The 14,599-nt window shown below is 36.1% G+C and overlaps 1 protein-coding gene across 1 annotated transcript; it reads left to right on the top strand.

Moving 5' to 3' along the window:
- The first annotated feature begins 249 nt into the window (after positions 1-249).
- On the top strand, positions 250-11,701 carry LOC107599295 (hepatocyte growth factor-regulated tyrosine kinase substrate-like). Its single transcript, XM_016290841.1, is given in 15 exon segments — positions 250-383; positions 3,305-3,389; positions 3,506-3,581; positions 4,146-4,238; positions 5,868-5,991; positions 6,220-6,272; positions 6,365-6,433; positions 6,543-6,667; positions 7,108-7,192; positions 8,417-8,515; positions 8,594-8,689; positions 8,777-8,815; positions 11,250-11,411; positions 11,496-11,630; positions 11,633-11,701. Coding segments are annotated over 15 exon segments (1,344 nt in total). The 5' UTR covers positions 250-346; the 3' UTR covers positions 11,699-11,701.
- The last annotated feature ends 2,898 nt before the right edge of the window (positions 11,702-14,599 follow it).

Raw genomic sequence — 14,599 nt, forward strand, 5'->3', positions numbered from 1 at the left:
TATTTATTTAGTTCCTTTTTTATTATCAGCTTATTTATTAAATACAATTGGCTACATCATGATTCCAGGAAAAAAAATCTGAAAAGCTGCGATGGGGGTGCTTTTGTCTTTTTGTCCCCTCCCTAGCGCCGCCCATGTAAATGTGTGTATATATATATATATATATATATATATATATTATGAAAACATGTCAAAAGATAAATAATGTCACTGTCACTTGGACTTTTATCTGACATTTACGTCATATCGTGCGCGCATGCGCATGTCACCCGGCAGTGAAACTCGCTTATTCACAGGTGAATAACATCAAAACAGACACAGAGCGTCCCGAGATCAGAGATCAGAAATGGGCAAAGGCGGCGGAACGTTTGAGAGACTGTTGGGTATGTGTTATATTTCATGTTTTCAGTGTTTATTTCGACTGACAGACCGATGTATCGCTGACACATAGATAAAGTGTGTCTGCTAATGCTAATGCTAGCACAGCTTGAACAGTGACGGGAACGTTAGCATTTAACGTCTATTGTCTTTATTTTGCCCACCGGAGCTTCAACACACCAGTGCCATGAACTTAAACATCACATTGCGAACATCTTTTTCAGGTAAACCGTATGGTGTTGTAACTGTAGTTGACAAATCCATTATTTTACGTAAGCTAAGTTAGTTAGCACCACATCTGAGCTAAAGCTATTCTCGGGCCTCTTTTTCACAAGCTACGTATAGTATAAGCAGGGTTTAAACTAACAAATCATATATGCGTTTCTCATATTGTGTACTTTGTGCTTAGTGTGTATGAAGTAGTTGACTTAGTCCTCACCAAATCTCGCTGTAAAGCAGGCAATTATAAGAGGCGTGTAAACATTGTCATGGCATTTCATATCAATATTTTATGTTTACAGTTGCTTATACCTTTTGGAAAAGTGTAATTTAAGGATTTTGAAGGTATTCCCGTTATTCAAGGTTGGCTCTTCCTGTTTGCTCGTGTAATCGAGTGCTTCTGTATAAAGAGAGAGAGGATATTTTGCCCATTTTTATTTAGGTTCACCACATAACGGAAACTTCCTGTTACTGTCACACACACACACACACACACACACACACACACACACGTATATGGGTTGTAATTTCTATTCTTGATTTTTGGGATTGTGTGGTTTACTGGACAATATCCTCCTGAGAACCAGAAATAAAAAGCTTTGTGAATTTAGTATTTTTTTTCATGTCATTACATTGTTAGCATAAGAAAAAAATGGTCAAATAACATTTTTGAAAAAGTATATTTTATTAATATGTTATGCTATGTCCTCTGTAGAGGACACCAGGACTCAGTTTTTCTAAAAAAATAAAATGATAAGAATAGACATGAAAAGGCAAAAACAATGGGAATTTTTTTTATACCTAACTTTGTTTAAGGATGGTTCTCAACTATGTTATAAAATATATAACAAAATTATTTGATATACCATTTTGCTTTATGCAATATGTGTGTAAAAATTCCATAAACTGGTTTCCCCATTAAGCACAATGTTATCTATACACTGTATCTAATTTGCATAATAAAGTGCTGTTGGGACAGCATGTTGAAAAAATAAGTGTAATAATGGGAGCAGTAATTGGCCTGATTTTCATAATAATATATAATATTTTATAAGAATATTGATATATAATTAGTTTACCTATTCAATTATTTTGTCTCCCAAAATGTATAATAAACATGCTTTTAGTCCTGTGTCCTCTACAGTGGGCATGTATGAAATGATGTCCTGTTTCATAACAGGAAGTCATATTTTGATTTGAAACCCCATAACATTTTCCTGAGAGGTTGATTTATGACAAACAATTTAAAAATTAATCAGATTTAAATTATAATTACAAAATATTATCATATTTCCATAAGGATGTACAATTTTATCACTAAATTAATGTCAGCCATTTTTAAAGACCAAGGAGAGGGAGTGGCCATGGTGAAACATCCAATCATTTGGCATCTCTGGAAAGTCCTGAATGTGCTCCGTACAGGACATCCAGACTTAAAACTATGACATGTGAGGTCTCAGAGAAATTCACTGAAATATAATGTCATCTACAAAGAGGCAAAAAGTCCATAGCTGGGTCTCAGGAGGATAAATATTCATTATACAGTAGGGCTGCACGATAAATCGAGATTGCGATTTGACAGAAGCTGCGATTGTCATGCGTATCTTTCAGTGAAGCGAGGTTCTGTGATCAGCAGTAAATCTCCATCCAAAGGCCAGAGGGCGCTCTCGCGCTGAAACTCCAAATACGCCTCGCAGAAGAAACCCAGAAAATGCCTATCGCTGCAGCTGAATAAACAAGATTCAACTGCTTTCATTGATTCAACGTAACTAATAAACACACGATTATGACAATATATGGTTTATCGGAGTTATTAATATTATTATTATTATAATTTTCATTAAAATAAAGTATATTTATAATGCAATGCCTTTATCACTGCTTAAATACTATGAAATATGTTGCGTGCCTTATTCTGTGTAAGAAGCCACATCATCTCACAGAAGGATTTATTTCAAACACTCGACTGACGTTATGAAGTGAGTTTGGAGTAAAAATATGTTATTAAATGTGGTATTTTCACATGCTTTCAGATGGAGCAGCATTTACTTCACAGAGCCGTAGTTCACTGAGAAGCTACACAAATAGCTGTCATTATCGCGAACGATTTCATAATCGCGCAATAAAATCGTCTGCAATTTTTTTGTGTTTGTTTTTTTTGTTGTGTAACTTGTCAGTGAACTACGGCTCTGTGAAGTAAATGCTGCTCCATCTGAAAGCACGTTATGATGATTTACTGCTGATTACAGAACCAGCATTACTAACAAAATGCGCATGACAATCGCATTCGATTAATCATGCAGCCCTATCATACAGTACTATATTTTATTTAATAATTAGAATTAATTAATAATTAGATTTTTTCGTTTTGTTAATTTTTATGACTTATATAATATGTAATGTAAGTAATTTAGGTTGGTACATGTTTATTTATTGCTCTGTATTATATTGGTGCCTATAAATTATGATAATTAAATATGATTCTTTCTTGTGTTCATTTAGTGGAAAACATGTCTTGCTTATGTAGAATTTTCTATTTATTTTTGGTATCAGTATGTACCAGTGAAGAGAGAGATATTTTACTATACCGTCAAACATGAACATGGTCTTTTCTGCTTCCTTTTCTCATGTTTTTAGTAAACGGACCTTTAACTAATTAATTCTGATAACACTTGACAATAAAACGTGCTCTTTCAATCTTTCACAGATAAGGCTACCAGTCAGCTGCTGCTGGAGACAGACTGGGAGTCCATTTTGCAGATATGTGACCTCATTCGGCAAGGCGATACGCAGTAAGATAAAACATTTTCTGATGTGATTGTATGTCACTGGAAGAGCAGGAATCATGCGTTGTGATAAATATGGCTTTGACTTTCTTATATACCGTTTTGTTATTTCCCGCCACCAGGGCTAAATATGCAATTGGTGCCATCAAGAAAAAACTCAATGACAAAAATCCACATGTAGCGCTCTATGGTCTTGAGGTAAGTGTAGTTCATCTACAAATATAGAGCACTGTAGACCAGGGATTTTCAAACAACAATGAAAAGTAAAAATAAATAATAAAAGTAATATTAAGATTATTTTATTATTAAAATAATAAATAATGACTTAATAAAAATTATAAAAATAGATTAAATTAAATAAATGATGCAAAGTATATTTAAATAAATAATTAAAATACTATAATTTTGAGCGCTACTTGCTGAAAGGACCTCCGTTTAATAGTCCCAGAAGGTGCTCTTTGGTAGGGTTCAAAATGATATCTATAGAAACTACGGAACCAAGGCACTTCTTCCAGTTCCAAAATGTTAAAAAGCCTTTATTCAAACATGGCTCACTCTAGAAACATTAAAAATGACTAGAACACTGCACACTGATGCATTTCGGCCATCCAGCCTTCCTCAGAGTGTGTCAAGTACAAAATTAGTCACAGGTGTAGATATAATCAGTTGCTCAGTAGAAATGGGAGAAACCAAAATATATTTTTGTATAATGCCTCAATCAGTCAAGGTCATGTGTGTAAGCTAGCATTTGCTTGTCAACAGGTCCTGGAGTCAGTGGTGAAGAACTGTGGCCAGACGATTCATGATGAAGTGGCCAGTAAGCAGACAATGGAAGAACTGAAGGAGCTGTTCAAGGTGATTCCTGCTTAACCTATAATATAGAGATATCTGTTGCTTTAAGAGTTGTCTTTAGCCCTGCCTTTATGGTCTTTCCAAGTGGGTTAAACCCAGTGACTCATGCTGCACTGTACTTCCTGATTGTGTCATCACGTCACATGTTTATTTGGCTGAGGGAAGTTCCAGCAGAAATCAGAAACAACACACTGTTCTTGGATTTATTTTGCTGGTCTGTAGGGTTGGGTACCGTTCACATTTTAACCGGTATCGGTGTCGGTACCCGACGGCACCTTTTTTCGGTACTTTACTCTGTGTAATTACAAAAACATTTATTTCAGTGAAAAAATAAGTCCAAAAGTCTAAATTTCAACATTTTGAATAGGGCCCTACAAACTTTTTCTTTCTTTCTTTTTTTTTTTTTCCAGAAATTCTTGTTTTAATTTTTCTGAAAATCAAATGAAGGCATTAAACATTTATTTTAAATCAAGTTAAAATTAAACCATTTTATTTTTTGACAAACAAACTGAGGTTTACTGTTGAAATTAAAACATGGAAGACAAATTGTGTGAATATTCCTTTAAAAAATTTTTTTAATAGGCTAATAATTTTATTATTTTTTTCTACAATTAAGTGATTAATCTAGTTGTAATATTTATTTTTATCATTTAATTGTTTTATTTAAATTTGATAGAAAATGGAATATTTAAAGGTGTACATTATATTTTACAAAAGTAATACAAGAGTAATATATTTCTGTTACATGTTAAACCGTACTTTTATTTTGACAGGTTGCCATGAAGTTTCTGTGTGTATACAGTATGATGATGCTAGTTTTCTCAAATGAAACGGTAAAATTCTCATGAAGTGACTCTCGCAGCAGCTCTGGAGATTAGGTTTTTGTGTTCATGTCGTCATATAGTGAGACGCAGAGGCAGAAAATCACAGCGAGCCTCGTGCATGCTTCAGTATTTGTGTAGTGAACAAAACCACGGCGTTTCCGCCATTCATACATACAGAGGCAAGTGGAACATGCAGGATTCATATTTAAACCGTCTTTTTGCATTTTAATATTCACAGACACTCGTTCATATCGCGATTCGAATTAAGTGGCAGTGGCTACTTTTGATTTATTTGTCCAAAATTGACTAATTCTGTGGCATTCTGCGCTATAGAGTAAATGTAATTTTTATGAATGGATTCCGCGATCCCGTCCACGTTTTCGCAGAAACCACATGGCCCTAGAAATGCAACCACACTTTCAAGAACATTTCGGCTTGCCCTGTGTGTTGTTTGAACGAGTTGCAGGGGTGACATCACGTCACAGGGTCTCTCTTTCGCTGTCTGTAGTGTATGCGCCCAGATGCGTTCTCAGGTACCGAAATTTGGCACCGATTGATTTAACGTGAATCGGTACTTGGTAGTACCAACACAATTCGGTCGGTACCCTTAAAAGTACAGAGTTCGGTACCCAACCCTACTGGTCTGTAAGCTTTAAAAATCACAGAAGGTTTTGAGGTGGTCAAAAATACTTGAGATTTTTCTGTTCTCGTGTGTTTTTTTTTATTTTTTATTTTTTATAAACTAACCGGTTAGAGGACTTCTGACTTCAAAGCCATCACTGACTGAATGTGACTTCTTTGTGTTCAGAAACAACCCGAACCGAACGTGAAGAACAAGATCCTTTATCTGATCCAGGCCTGGTCCCACGCTTTCCGCAACGAGCCCAAGTACAAAGTCATCCAGGACACCTATCAGATCCTGAAGGTGGAAGGTAAGATTTACGCAGGTTAACGCATTTCTAAAGGGCATCCATTTCTAAATTTGCAGAACCAGATTGATATGATGCGTTATGCACTGCAGCAGTTTATATACAATTACTTTCCAATGCATAGTGCAATTTAAAAGCAAAAATACCTGATTCGTTTTCAAATGTCAGTAAAAATAAGATGACAAGCTGTGAAACTTTTTAAAAGAAAAACAATCACTTGTACTCGTTCAGGTCATGTCTTCCCAGAATTCAAGGAGAGTGATGCCATGTTTGCAGCGGAAAGGGTGAGAATAACACTGTTGAGTAAATCATGTACATTTTGCACACTCTGAGATGTTTGGTTTGTCATGGGTCTGTTATTTCTTTTCTCTTCCAGGCCCCTGATTGGGTGGATGCAGAGGACTGTCACAGATGTAGGGTTCAGTTTGGTGTTATGACCCGAAAGGTATATACCACGCATTTGAAAATCTACTATCCTTAGTTATATAATGTTTATGAAGTACTCTATCTAAGTCAATGTTATGATGCATAACTGCTGGTGGCTCTTCATTCAGCACCACTGCAGGGCATGTGGGCAGATTTTCTGTGGGAAGTGCTCTTCTAAGTACTCTACCATTCCCAAGTTTGGCATTGAGAAGGAGGTGCGTGTGTGTGAGCCCTGCTTCGAGCTTCTCAACAAGTGAGTATATGTGAAAAAGACAAATACCTACCATTGTGCTGCTCTTTCTGTTATTTGAGAAAGGGTATTCATGATACCTTACATAGGAATAGTTGACACAAAAATAAAATTTCTATCATTTATTTATCCCATATATACTCCATACAGCTAGAGCAGAAATAAATTAAATTTTAAAATAAAACAATTATCTTAAATTGTCATAATATTTCACAATATTACTGTTTTACTATATTTCTGTGATCACAGAATGTAATGCAAAATCACCCCCCCCCCACATCTTTTGTTAGAAAATGTATTTATATCTGTGTAATATCTTCTTGGAGTTGTCCCTTGGGTTTCTCATGTTCATAAGCCTGCTGACGCCTAGAGATTTACCAGGATGTGTGTGTCTCCTAACCCCTCCTCCTCACCAGCCACCCCTCCCTTTCTCCCCCTCCTAGGAAAGCTGAAGGGAAGGCCACCAGCGCTGGGCAGCCCGAGCTTCCCCCTGAGTACCTGACCAGCCCTTTGTCCCAGCAGTCTCAGGTAGTGCCCACCGAATCAGTAAGTAGTTGCATTTCATAGAGGGCTCACTCTCATGGGCGTCACAATTATGGAGCATACCACCAAATTGATTGAAACGGACAATGAACCAATAGTTTATCATTCATGCCCAAGTTTATTTGGACCTTGAATGCAAAGCAATTTTGAGGCTCATGAGTGAGAGCTCATATTACTGTCTAGTTTGTGTGCTTACTGTCAATCCCACTCCAGTCAGTAATAAACACTGTATTTAACGGTGAAGTGTCACTGGCGTGACCAAATAGAATTGCTGAAAAAATGGCTGGCCATTTTAGGAGTAGTTCATTTATGATAATATGATAACAGTTTTATGTTTTTGAAAAAAAGTCTCTGTTAATCAAGGCTGTGTTTATTTGATTGAAAATACAGTTTAAAAAAAAACTAATATCGTAAAATGTTTTTACAGTTTGAAATAACCTTTTTTTTGTTGTAAAATGTAATATATTCCTGTGATCAAACCTGAATTTGCAGCATCATTACTCAGTGTCACATGATCCTTCAGAAATCATTCTAAAATGATTTGCTGCTCGATAAGTATTTCTTACTATTAGCAATTTTGAGAACGTTGATGTTTTTTTAGGATTTTTTTTTAGAAATATTAAAAGAATATTTATTTGAAATCGAAATCTTTTGTAAAAATATAAATGTCTCTGCTGTCATGTTTGATCAAATTAATGCACCCTTGCTAAATAAAATATTTTTTCTTTCAAAAAATAGAAATAAATCTTACTGACTCCAGACTTTTGGACAATAGTGTATATTCATAACAGTTAATCAGATTCATACCAATAATAGAGGCAATGTTATGTTGGGCAAACAGACAGATTGCAATTTCATTTGGTGTTGTTAATAGTGTAGAAATTACACTCTTCACCTTTAAAATATATGCACAGTATTTCAGTGATCATATCAGTGTTGGTGTTTTGTTTTTTTTCTCCGAATCAGTGGAAGCCAGTGATTTGACCCCTTATTAATGACTGATTATTAATTATTTCTAATTAATCTGTAAAATCCAATATTAGCCAATATTGTATTTAAAAAACATAACACGTAAATAATTGTCAGACAAAATTTCTATATTTGTACACGGGTAATATTTAAATTAAAACAAAATGTAATTGAAATGTGTGTAGCTCCCTCTCCTCACCTTGTTTCTTCTTGGCCTCCTCTTGCTGCTCTGCTCCTCAGATGCCTCCTAAGAGAGATGAGGCCGCGCTGCAGGAGGAAGAGGAGCTGCAGCTGGCCATCGCACTGTCTCAGAGTGAGGCAGAGGAGAAGGAGAGGATGGTATGTACACTAATGTCTATAAGCCAGCTGTTCTGTCAGCATAATAAAGGGTTGCATGATGATTGTGTTTGTTTACAGAGACAGAAGAACCCTTACTCTGCATACCCCAAAGCCGATCCCACCCCTGTGACTTCCTCTGCCCCTCCTGTCAGCACTCTCTACTCTTCACCTGTGGTAAGAAACATTCATTGAAGTAATTGATTGAAACGCCTTGTCTAAATTTATCTTAGTGGGTAAATTGTTTCTCTTTTTACCTTTCAGAACTCATCGGCTCCATCAGCTGAAGACGTGGACCCAGAGGTGAAAAAACAATAATTTTAAAGGAATAGCTCCTCCAAAAATGGTTTGTTTAGGCTACGTCCACATGAAGCCAGCGCTTTCCCTATTAAATCTTTTTTTTCTCTCGTCTCAAGAAATATCTGCGTCCACATGAAACCACGAGACCGACACAAAACTATATAGTTCTGCCACAGAGATGCACTAAAAACGGGGTATACAAACGAACATAGAACAATACATTTATTAATCTGTGTTAATGTTAGTTAATAAGAAGTCAATCGTTCAGTGTTTGTTCATGTTTTTGTTGCTGTTACGTGACGTAGTGGTGTCTGACTAGGAGCGAGACGTGGGCTGATGACGTCATCGTTTCAGAAAATATACAGATTCGCTGTCCACACGAAAACGCAAGGGCGGCATTTTTTTTCAGATTTATCCACTCGGGGACCCGGTTTCAAAAAATAATGGTTTCACTGTCCGAAAGCGCCGGATCCGTCTGGACGAAATGCCTATACGATACAAAATGTATGCGTATACAGCTAAAGGCATCTCCGTGTGGACGGTAAGGTTGTGACGGTGAGAATTTTCCCACTGGTTAATCGACGTGTGACAACACCGATAATACCGGTATCACCGTGGGGGCAGGGGCGTTCCCTCTTTTCCTCGCTTTCCTTCGCTTTTAAATAGCTTGTAAAAGCGGCGTACGCATTTTACTTTCTCTTTCAAATTGCGGCAATTCAGCGTAAAGCAATTTATCGTTTTTAATTCGTTTTAATTTTCCCTCATTTCCTCGCTTTCCTTCGCTTTTAAATAGCTTAAAAGTGCCGTGCGCATTTTACTTTCACTTTCGAATTAGCGGCAATTCGGCATCAATTCCTTGAATGCAACAACAAAATACAACGTCAAACTCACTTTAGCCTATATATATAAAACAGAACTTTTATTAACAAAATTAATAAAAATACACCATGCTATAGGGCAGGCAATGCCTAATATAAAATAACAAATAACTTGCATAAAGTTTAAATAGGTATACAAAACTGTAAATGAGTAAACATGTATAATATATAACCAAATAAATAAGAAACGTAGAACGCTTATTAGCAAAACGAATAAGAAAGCTTGTAGGCAGGGCATACACCTTGATGTCAAATCAAATAAATAAATTACACAAAGTTTAAATAAAGTAAAAATCAGCAAACACTGTGGAACCAATTAAATAAGAACCAAATGTTTAAAAAAAACCTTCCAAAATCACCTTAGATAAACGGCAAAAGTCAACAGGCTTTTCAAAATCCAAAGTACTGCCAAACAGGCGCTTCCGCCTCATCCGCCATCGTCTTGTCTGCCTCACCTCACTCTTCTTGTCAGTCAGCTCGACTCACTCTCCTCGCTGGATAAATTAAATCTGATCTGTGATGCGACTGTCATTCAGCACGCTGCATTGAGCAGCCGTGTTCCGTTTTTAATTGTAGTGTCTGTTCTTTTACTGAACTAAAGGATTTTTATTACTATAAGAAAATCAAAACAACGGTGGGGGTCGGTGCCGCGGTGGGCAAGTGACGTAACCGGTGTTGCGGCTAAACAACGGTATCACCGTCAGCACCGTCCATCGTGGCAAGCCTAGTGGATGGGGCCTTAATTTAGAATTTGTATTAGTACAGTAAATATGGCAATACTGTAATATAATTATGTACACTACTGTTCAAAAAAACCTTTAAAAAATGGTTTTGAAAATGTCTTATGCTCCCCAAGGCTGCACTTATTTGATCAAAAATGCTGTAAAAGCAGTACTAATATGAAATACTATTACATTTTAAAATAACTGTTTCTATTTGAATATATTTTAAAATGTAATTTATTCCTGTGATGCAAAGCTGCATTTTCAGCATCATTACTCCAGTCTTCAGTGTCACATGATCTTTCAGAAGTCATTCTAATATGCTGATTTGCTGCTCAAGAAACATTTCTCATTATCAATGTTGAAAGCAGTTGTGTTGCTCAATATTTTTACAGAAACTGTGACACTTTTTTCAGGATTCTTTCAAAAGCAGAATTAATTTGAAATGGAAACCTTTTGTAACATTATGTCTTTACTTTGTCTTGTCACTTTTGAATAATTTAATGCATTCTTGCAGAGTATCAAGTATTTAAGTATTTTTTGTTTAGACAACGATTTTTATCAGAACAAACTTTTTAGGACCTTTTTAAAAAAAATTAAATGGACCCAGAAAAACTTTTACAGAATGCATAAAAAATATTTTTTGTCCAAGTTAAATTTTATTTTAAAAAAGAGTGATAAGAGAGATATTGTTGAATGCTTAATCTGTATCCGCAATGTAATAGCATAAATTTAAATACAACCAACATTAATGAAAAAAAATGACCTAAAACTTTTGAATGGTAGTATATGAAAAACCCAATCAGTGTATTTAAATAATATTTTCGTTATTTTCAGCTGGCCCGTTATCTAAATAGAACTTACTGGGAGAAGAAACAGGAAGAGGTTCGCAAGAGTCCCACCCCCTCTGCTCCTGCTCCAGTTTCACTGGCTGAGCCTGTGCCAATCAGCCAACCAGTGGAAAGCCACGCTTCAGTCCAACCCATCAACATAGTAGAGGTACTTTGAGCACTGAAAATGGATAATCATAAAAAAATTATCATGTTCCACGCTGAATGTCTTGCATCTGTGTCTCTTCAGCAGCAATATCAGAATGGAGAATCTGAGGAGAACCATGAGCAGTTCCTGAAGGCCTTGCAGAACGCTGTCACCACCTTCCTTAACCGCATGAAGAGCAACCACATGCGCGGCCGCAGCATCACCAATGACAGCGCTGTGCTCTCTCTCTTTCAGTCCATCAACAACATGCACCCTCAGCTGCTGGAAATACTCAACCAGCTGGATGAAAAGAGACGTGAGTCACGTGTGCATATTTGTGTATCAAACCCGTTTCCACCTGGTATCACCATTCACGCGCAGTGCTAAATAAAGGTGTAAACGGGATCCAAAACCTCCTCTATTAATTTATTAATGCCAAGTAGTGAAAAACACCATATATGATTTTTGCTATTGAATACTTAGAATTCATTTTACAGTTTGCAGAACAATCATTTGGATAAAAATAATACCCATGGCTAAATATTTTAAATGGACCATAATTGTTGTTCAGTTGTTAGTTCATTAAACATAATGCACTAACAAATGTTAACAAATAGTACCATTTTTATAATATGTGGTCATCCGATGTGGATTATTTGATGGCCAAGATATATGTATATGTGTGTGTATATATATATGTGTGTATGTGTGTGTCTATCAGCCATCAAATAATCCACATCGGATACCAATTTAAAGCTAAGTGAATAACACATGTATAACAACTGCTGCAAATATTCTTTACATAATATTTAATAAAATAATAAAATTGATTTCCCAATATATACAGGGTGTCCGTGGGGTTTTAAAAAGTATTAAAATTTGATAAATCAATTTAGAGAAAATTAAGGCCCTTAAAAAGTCTTAAATGCCATTTTCCAAGGTATTACATTTTGTATCATCTTTTCATTATGTATATTTGTCCGAATAGTGGGGTTCTGCGTAGTTTATTTATGGAATCCTGCAAGATTTGACGTCATCTGTTACGGCTCTCACTGACTGACTGTGCCGCTGCGTGATAGCGCCGGGGCTTGTTGATCCTGCTCTCGCTGAATTTCTGACCATTACCGCACGCTCCCATTTTTGTGTTTTTTTTCCCATTTAGATTTTTGTGTCCGCTTCCGCAAACATTCTAATATTGTATATCATTTTTTGCGCATCAGGGCTACGCTATCAATATGTGGGGTATTTAAATCCCCTTTGAATGAGCACTCGCTGTCGTAATTTACTTTCGATTTCGCGATCGCGTGCGCACTGTGTAAAAGGAGCACATCCTACAATAAAAGATATTTGTCAATGCACTCGGGATCTGTTGAGAAGTAAATCCTCCAACATCTTGTCAGTTATCTCTCCTTACTTTTGACCCATGATCAGTCAAACTTCTGCAGCTCATGTTGGATGCAGGGTTGTTGTTGTTCCACGAAATTGGGCTGCTTTTAAATTGTTGCCATGGGTTGATTTTCCCCAGTGGGTTAAAGGTTTGAAATATTGCATAAATTTACATTTGGTTGAAATGCTTGTACTCATATTTTGCATTCTACCTGTAATAAAACTGTGCTAAATGTTTTGGGCCACACTAGGAGGAGGCATTTGAGCTGTGTTTATGATAAATATGCGCTACTTTGGGCTGTTTTTTATTTATTTTTTTTATTACTGGCTTGGGATGCACAATTAAAATGATGTAATAGTTGTGATCATTATTTTTTTTTTTTACTGGCATGGGCTTGGGATGCACAATTAAAATGATGTAATAGTTGTGATCATTATTTTACCTTCCATGATCATTCAGACATGATCAGATGCAGTACTTGCACTCTGTCAAGTCTGCATCGAATCAAGCACTCTGTAATCACAGGTAAACTGTCTGATCAGTCAGATGTTTGTCATGAGAAGTGTTCCACAAAACAGCTATGGTTTGAGTTGATGTGACAAATACATCTTTTGAATATACTATGTGAACTCATTGTCCTGTTAGCTTGGAGAGCTTTATTTTCCCCCCCTCAATAAGTTTTGTCAGTTGTTTTGTTTATTGGTCTAATTCTTGTTTCTTGGGTTGCATTGGTTAGTCACTCAATTAATTGTCTTGTGCTTCGTTCCCCCTTCTAAATTATGTTTTATTGATAAGGAGTTATCATAAAGTAAGTCTGTTAATTGTGCTATCTTACAATCAATATATAGTAAATGTAATTTAAAGTGTTGCTGACGTAACCGGTTAAAACTTGGAGTGGCGATGAGGTCTTAAAATGTATGGAAAGAGTCTTAAAAAAGGTCTTAAAGGTATTAAATTTAACTCCATAATTCCTGTATATACCCTGATATAATTAATACAGCTAGTAAATAACACATGCATAACTGCTGCAAATAAGTTTATATTATTTATCAGAAACAAATAATTTGATAATGAATCAAATTCAGTTTAAATAATGATAAAAATAAATGAGATTATTTATTTAGATTTCCCACCATTTAGAGATAGTAAATATCACATGCATTTCAACTGTTGCAAATAAATTTGTTTAATATATTTACTCAAATAATTAGAAGTAAATAATTTGAAAATGAATCCGTTTAAATGTAAACATCAGAATAAATTATATTATATATTTATTATTATTATTATTTTTACCTTTATAATATTTAGAAACTGCTGTTAACCTGATGTTTTTGTTAGTAACTTCCGGTGTAGATAACTGCTCTTTCCAAATGACACAGAGTTTGCAAATATATTGTAGCTTGGTGGGTTGCAGTTTCAAAGTATCGTCCATAACAATTCTGAATTAAAAGGTGCTTTTAAAAATGTTGTCTTCTCTCTCGGTCAGTGTACTATGAGGGACTTCAGGACAAACTGGCGCAGGTGCGTGACGCGCGGGCGGCACTGAATGCTCTGAGAGATGAGCACAGGGAGAAACTGAGACGGGCTGCCGAGGAGGCAGAGAGACAGAGACAAATCCAACTCGCCCAGAAACTAGAGATCATGAGGCAGAAAAAACAGGCAAGTTGCTTTTCTTTTGAGCCTGTGAATCATGTGATGAGGGAAAGCTGACTGTGATTGGTTACTGCAGGAGTACTTGGAGATGCAAAGGCAGCTCGCAATTCAGCGCCTGCAGGAGCAGGAGAAGGAGAGACAGATGCGCCTGGAGCAGCAGAAACAC

Source organism: Sinocyclocheilus grahami, unplaced genomic scaffold, assembly GCF_001515645.1.
Source record: "Sinocyclocheilus grahami isolate Dianchi unplaced genomic scaffold, SAMN03320097.WGS_v1.1 scaffold264.1, whole genome shotgun sequence".
Classification (NCBI taxonomy): Eukaryota; Metazoa; Chordata; class Actinopteri; order Cypriniformes; family Cyprinidae; genus Sinocyclocheilus; species Sinocyclocheilus grahami.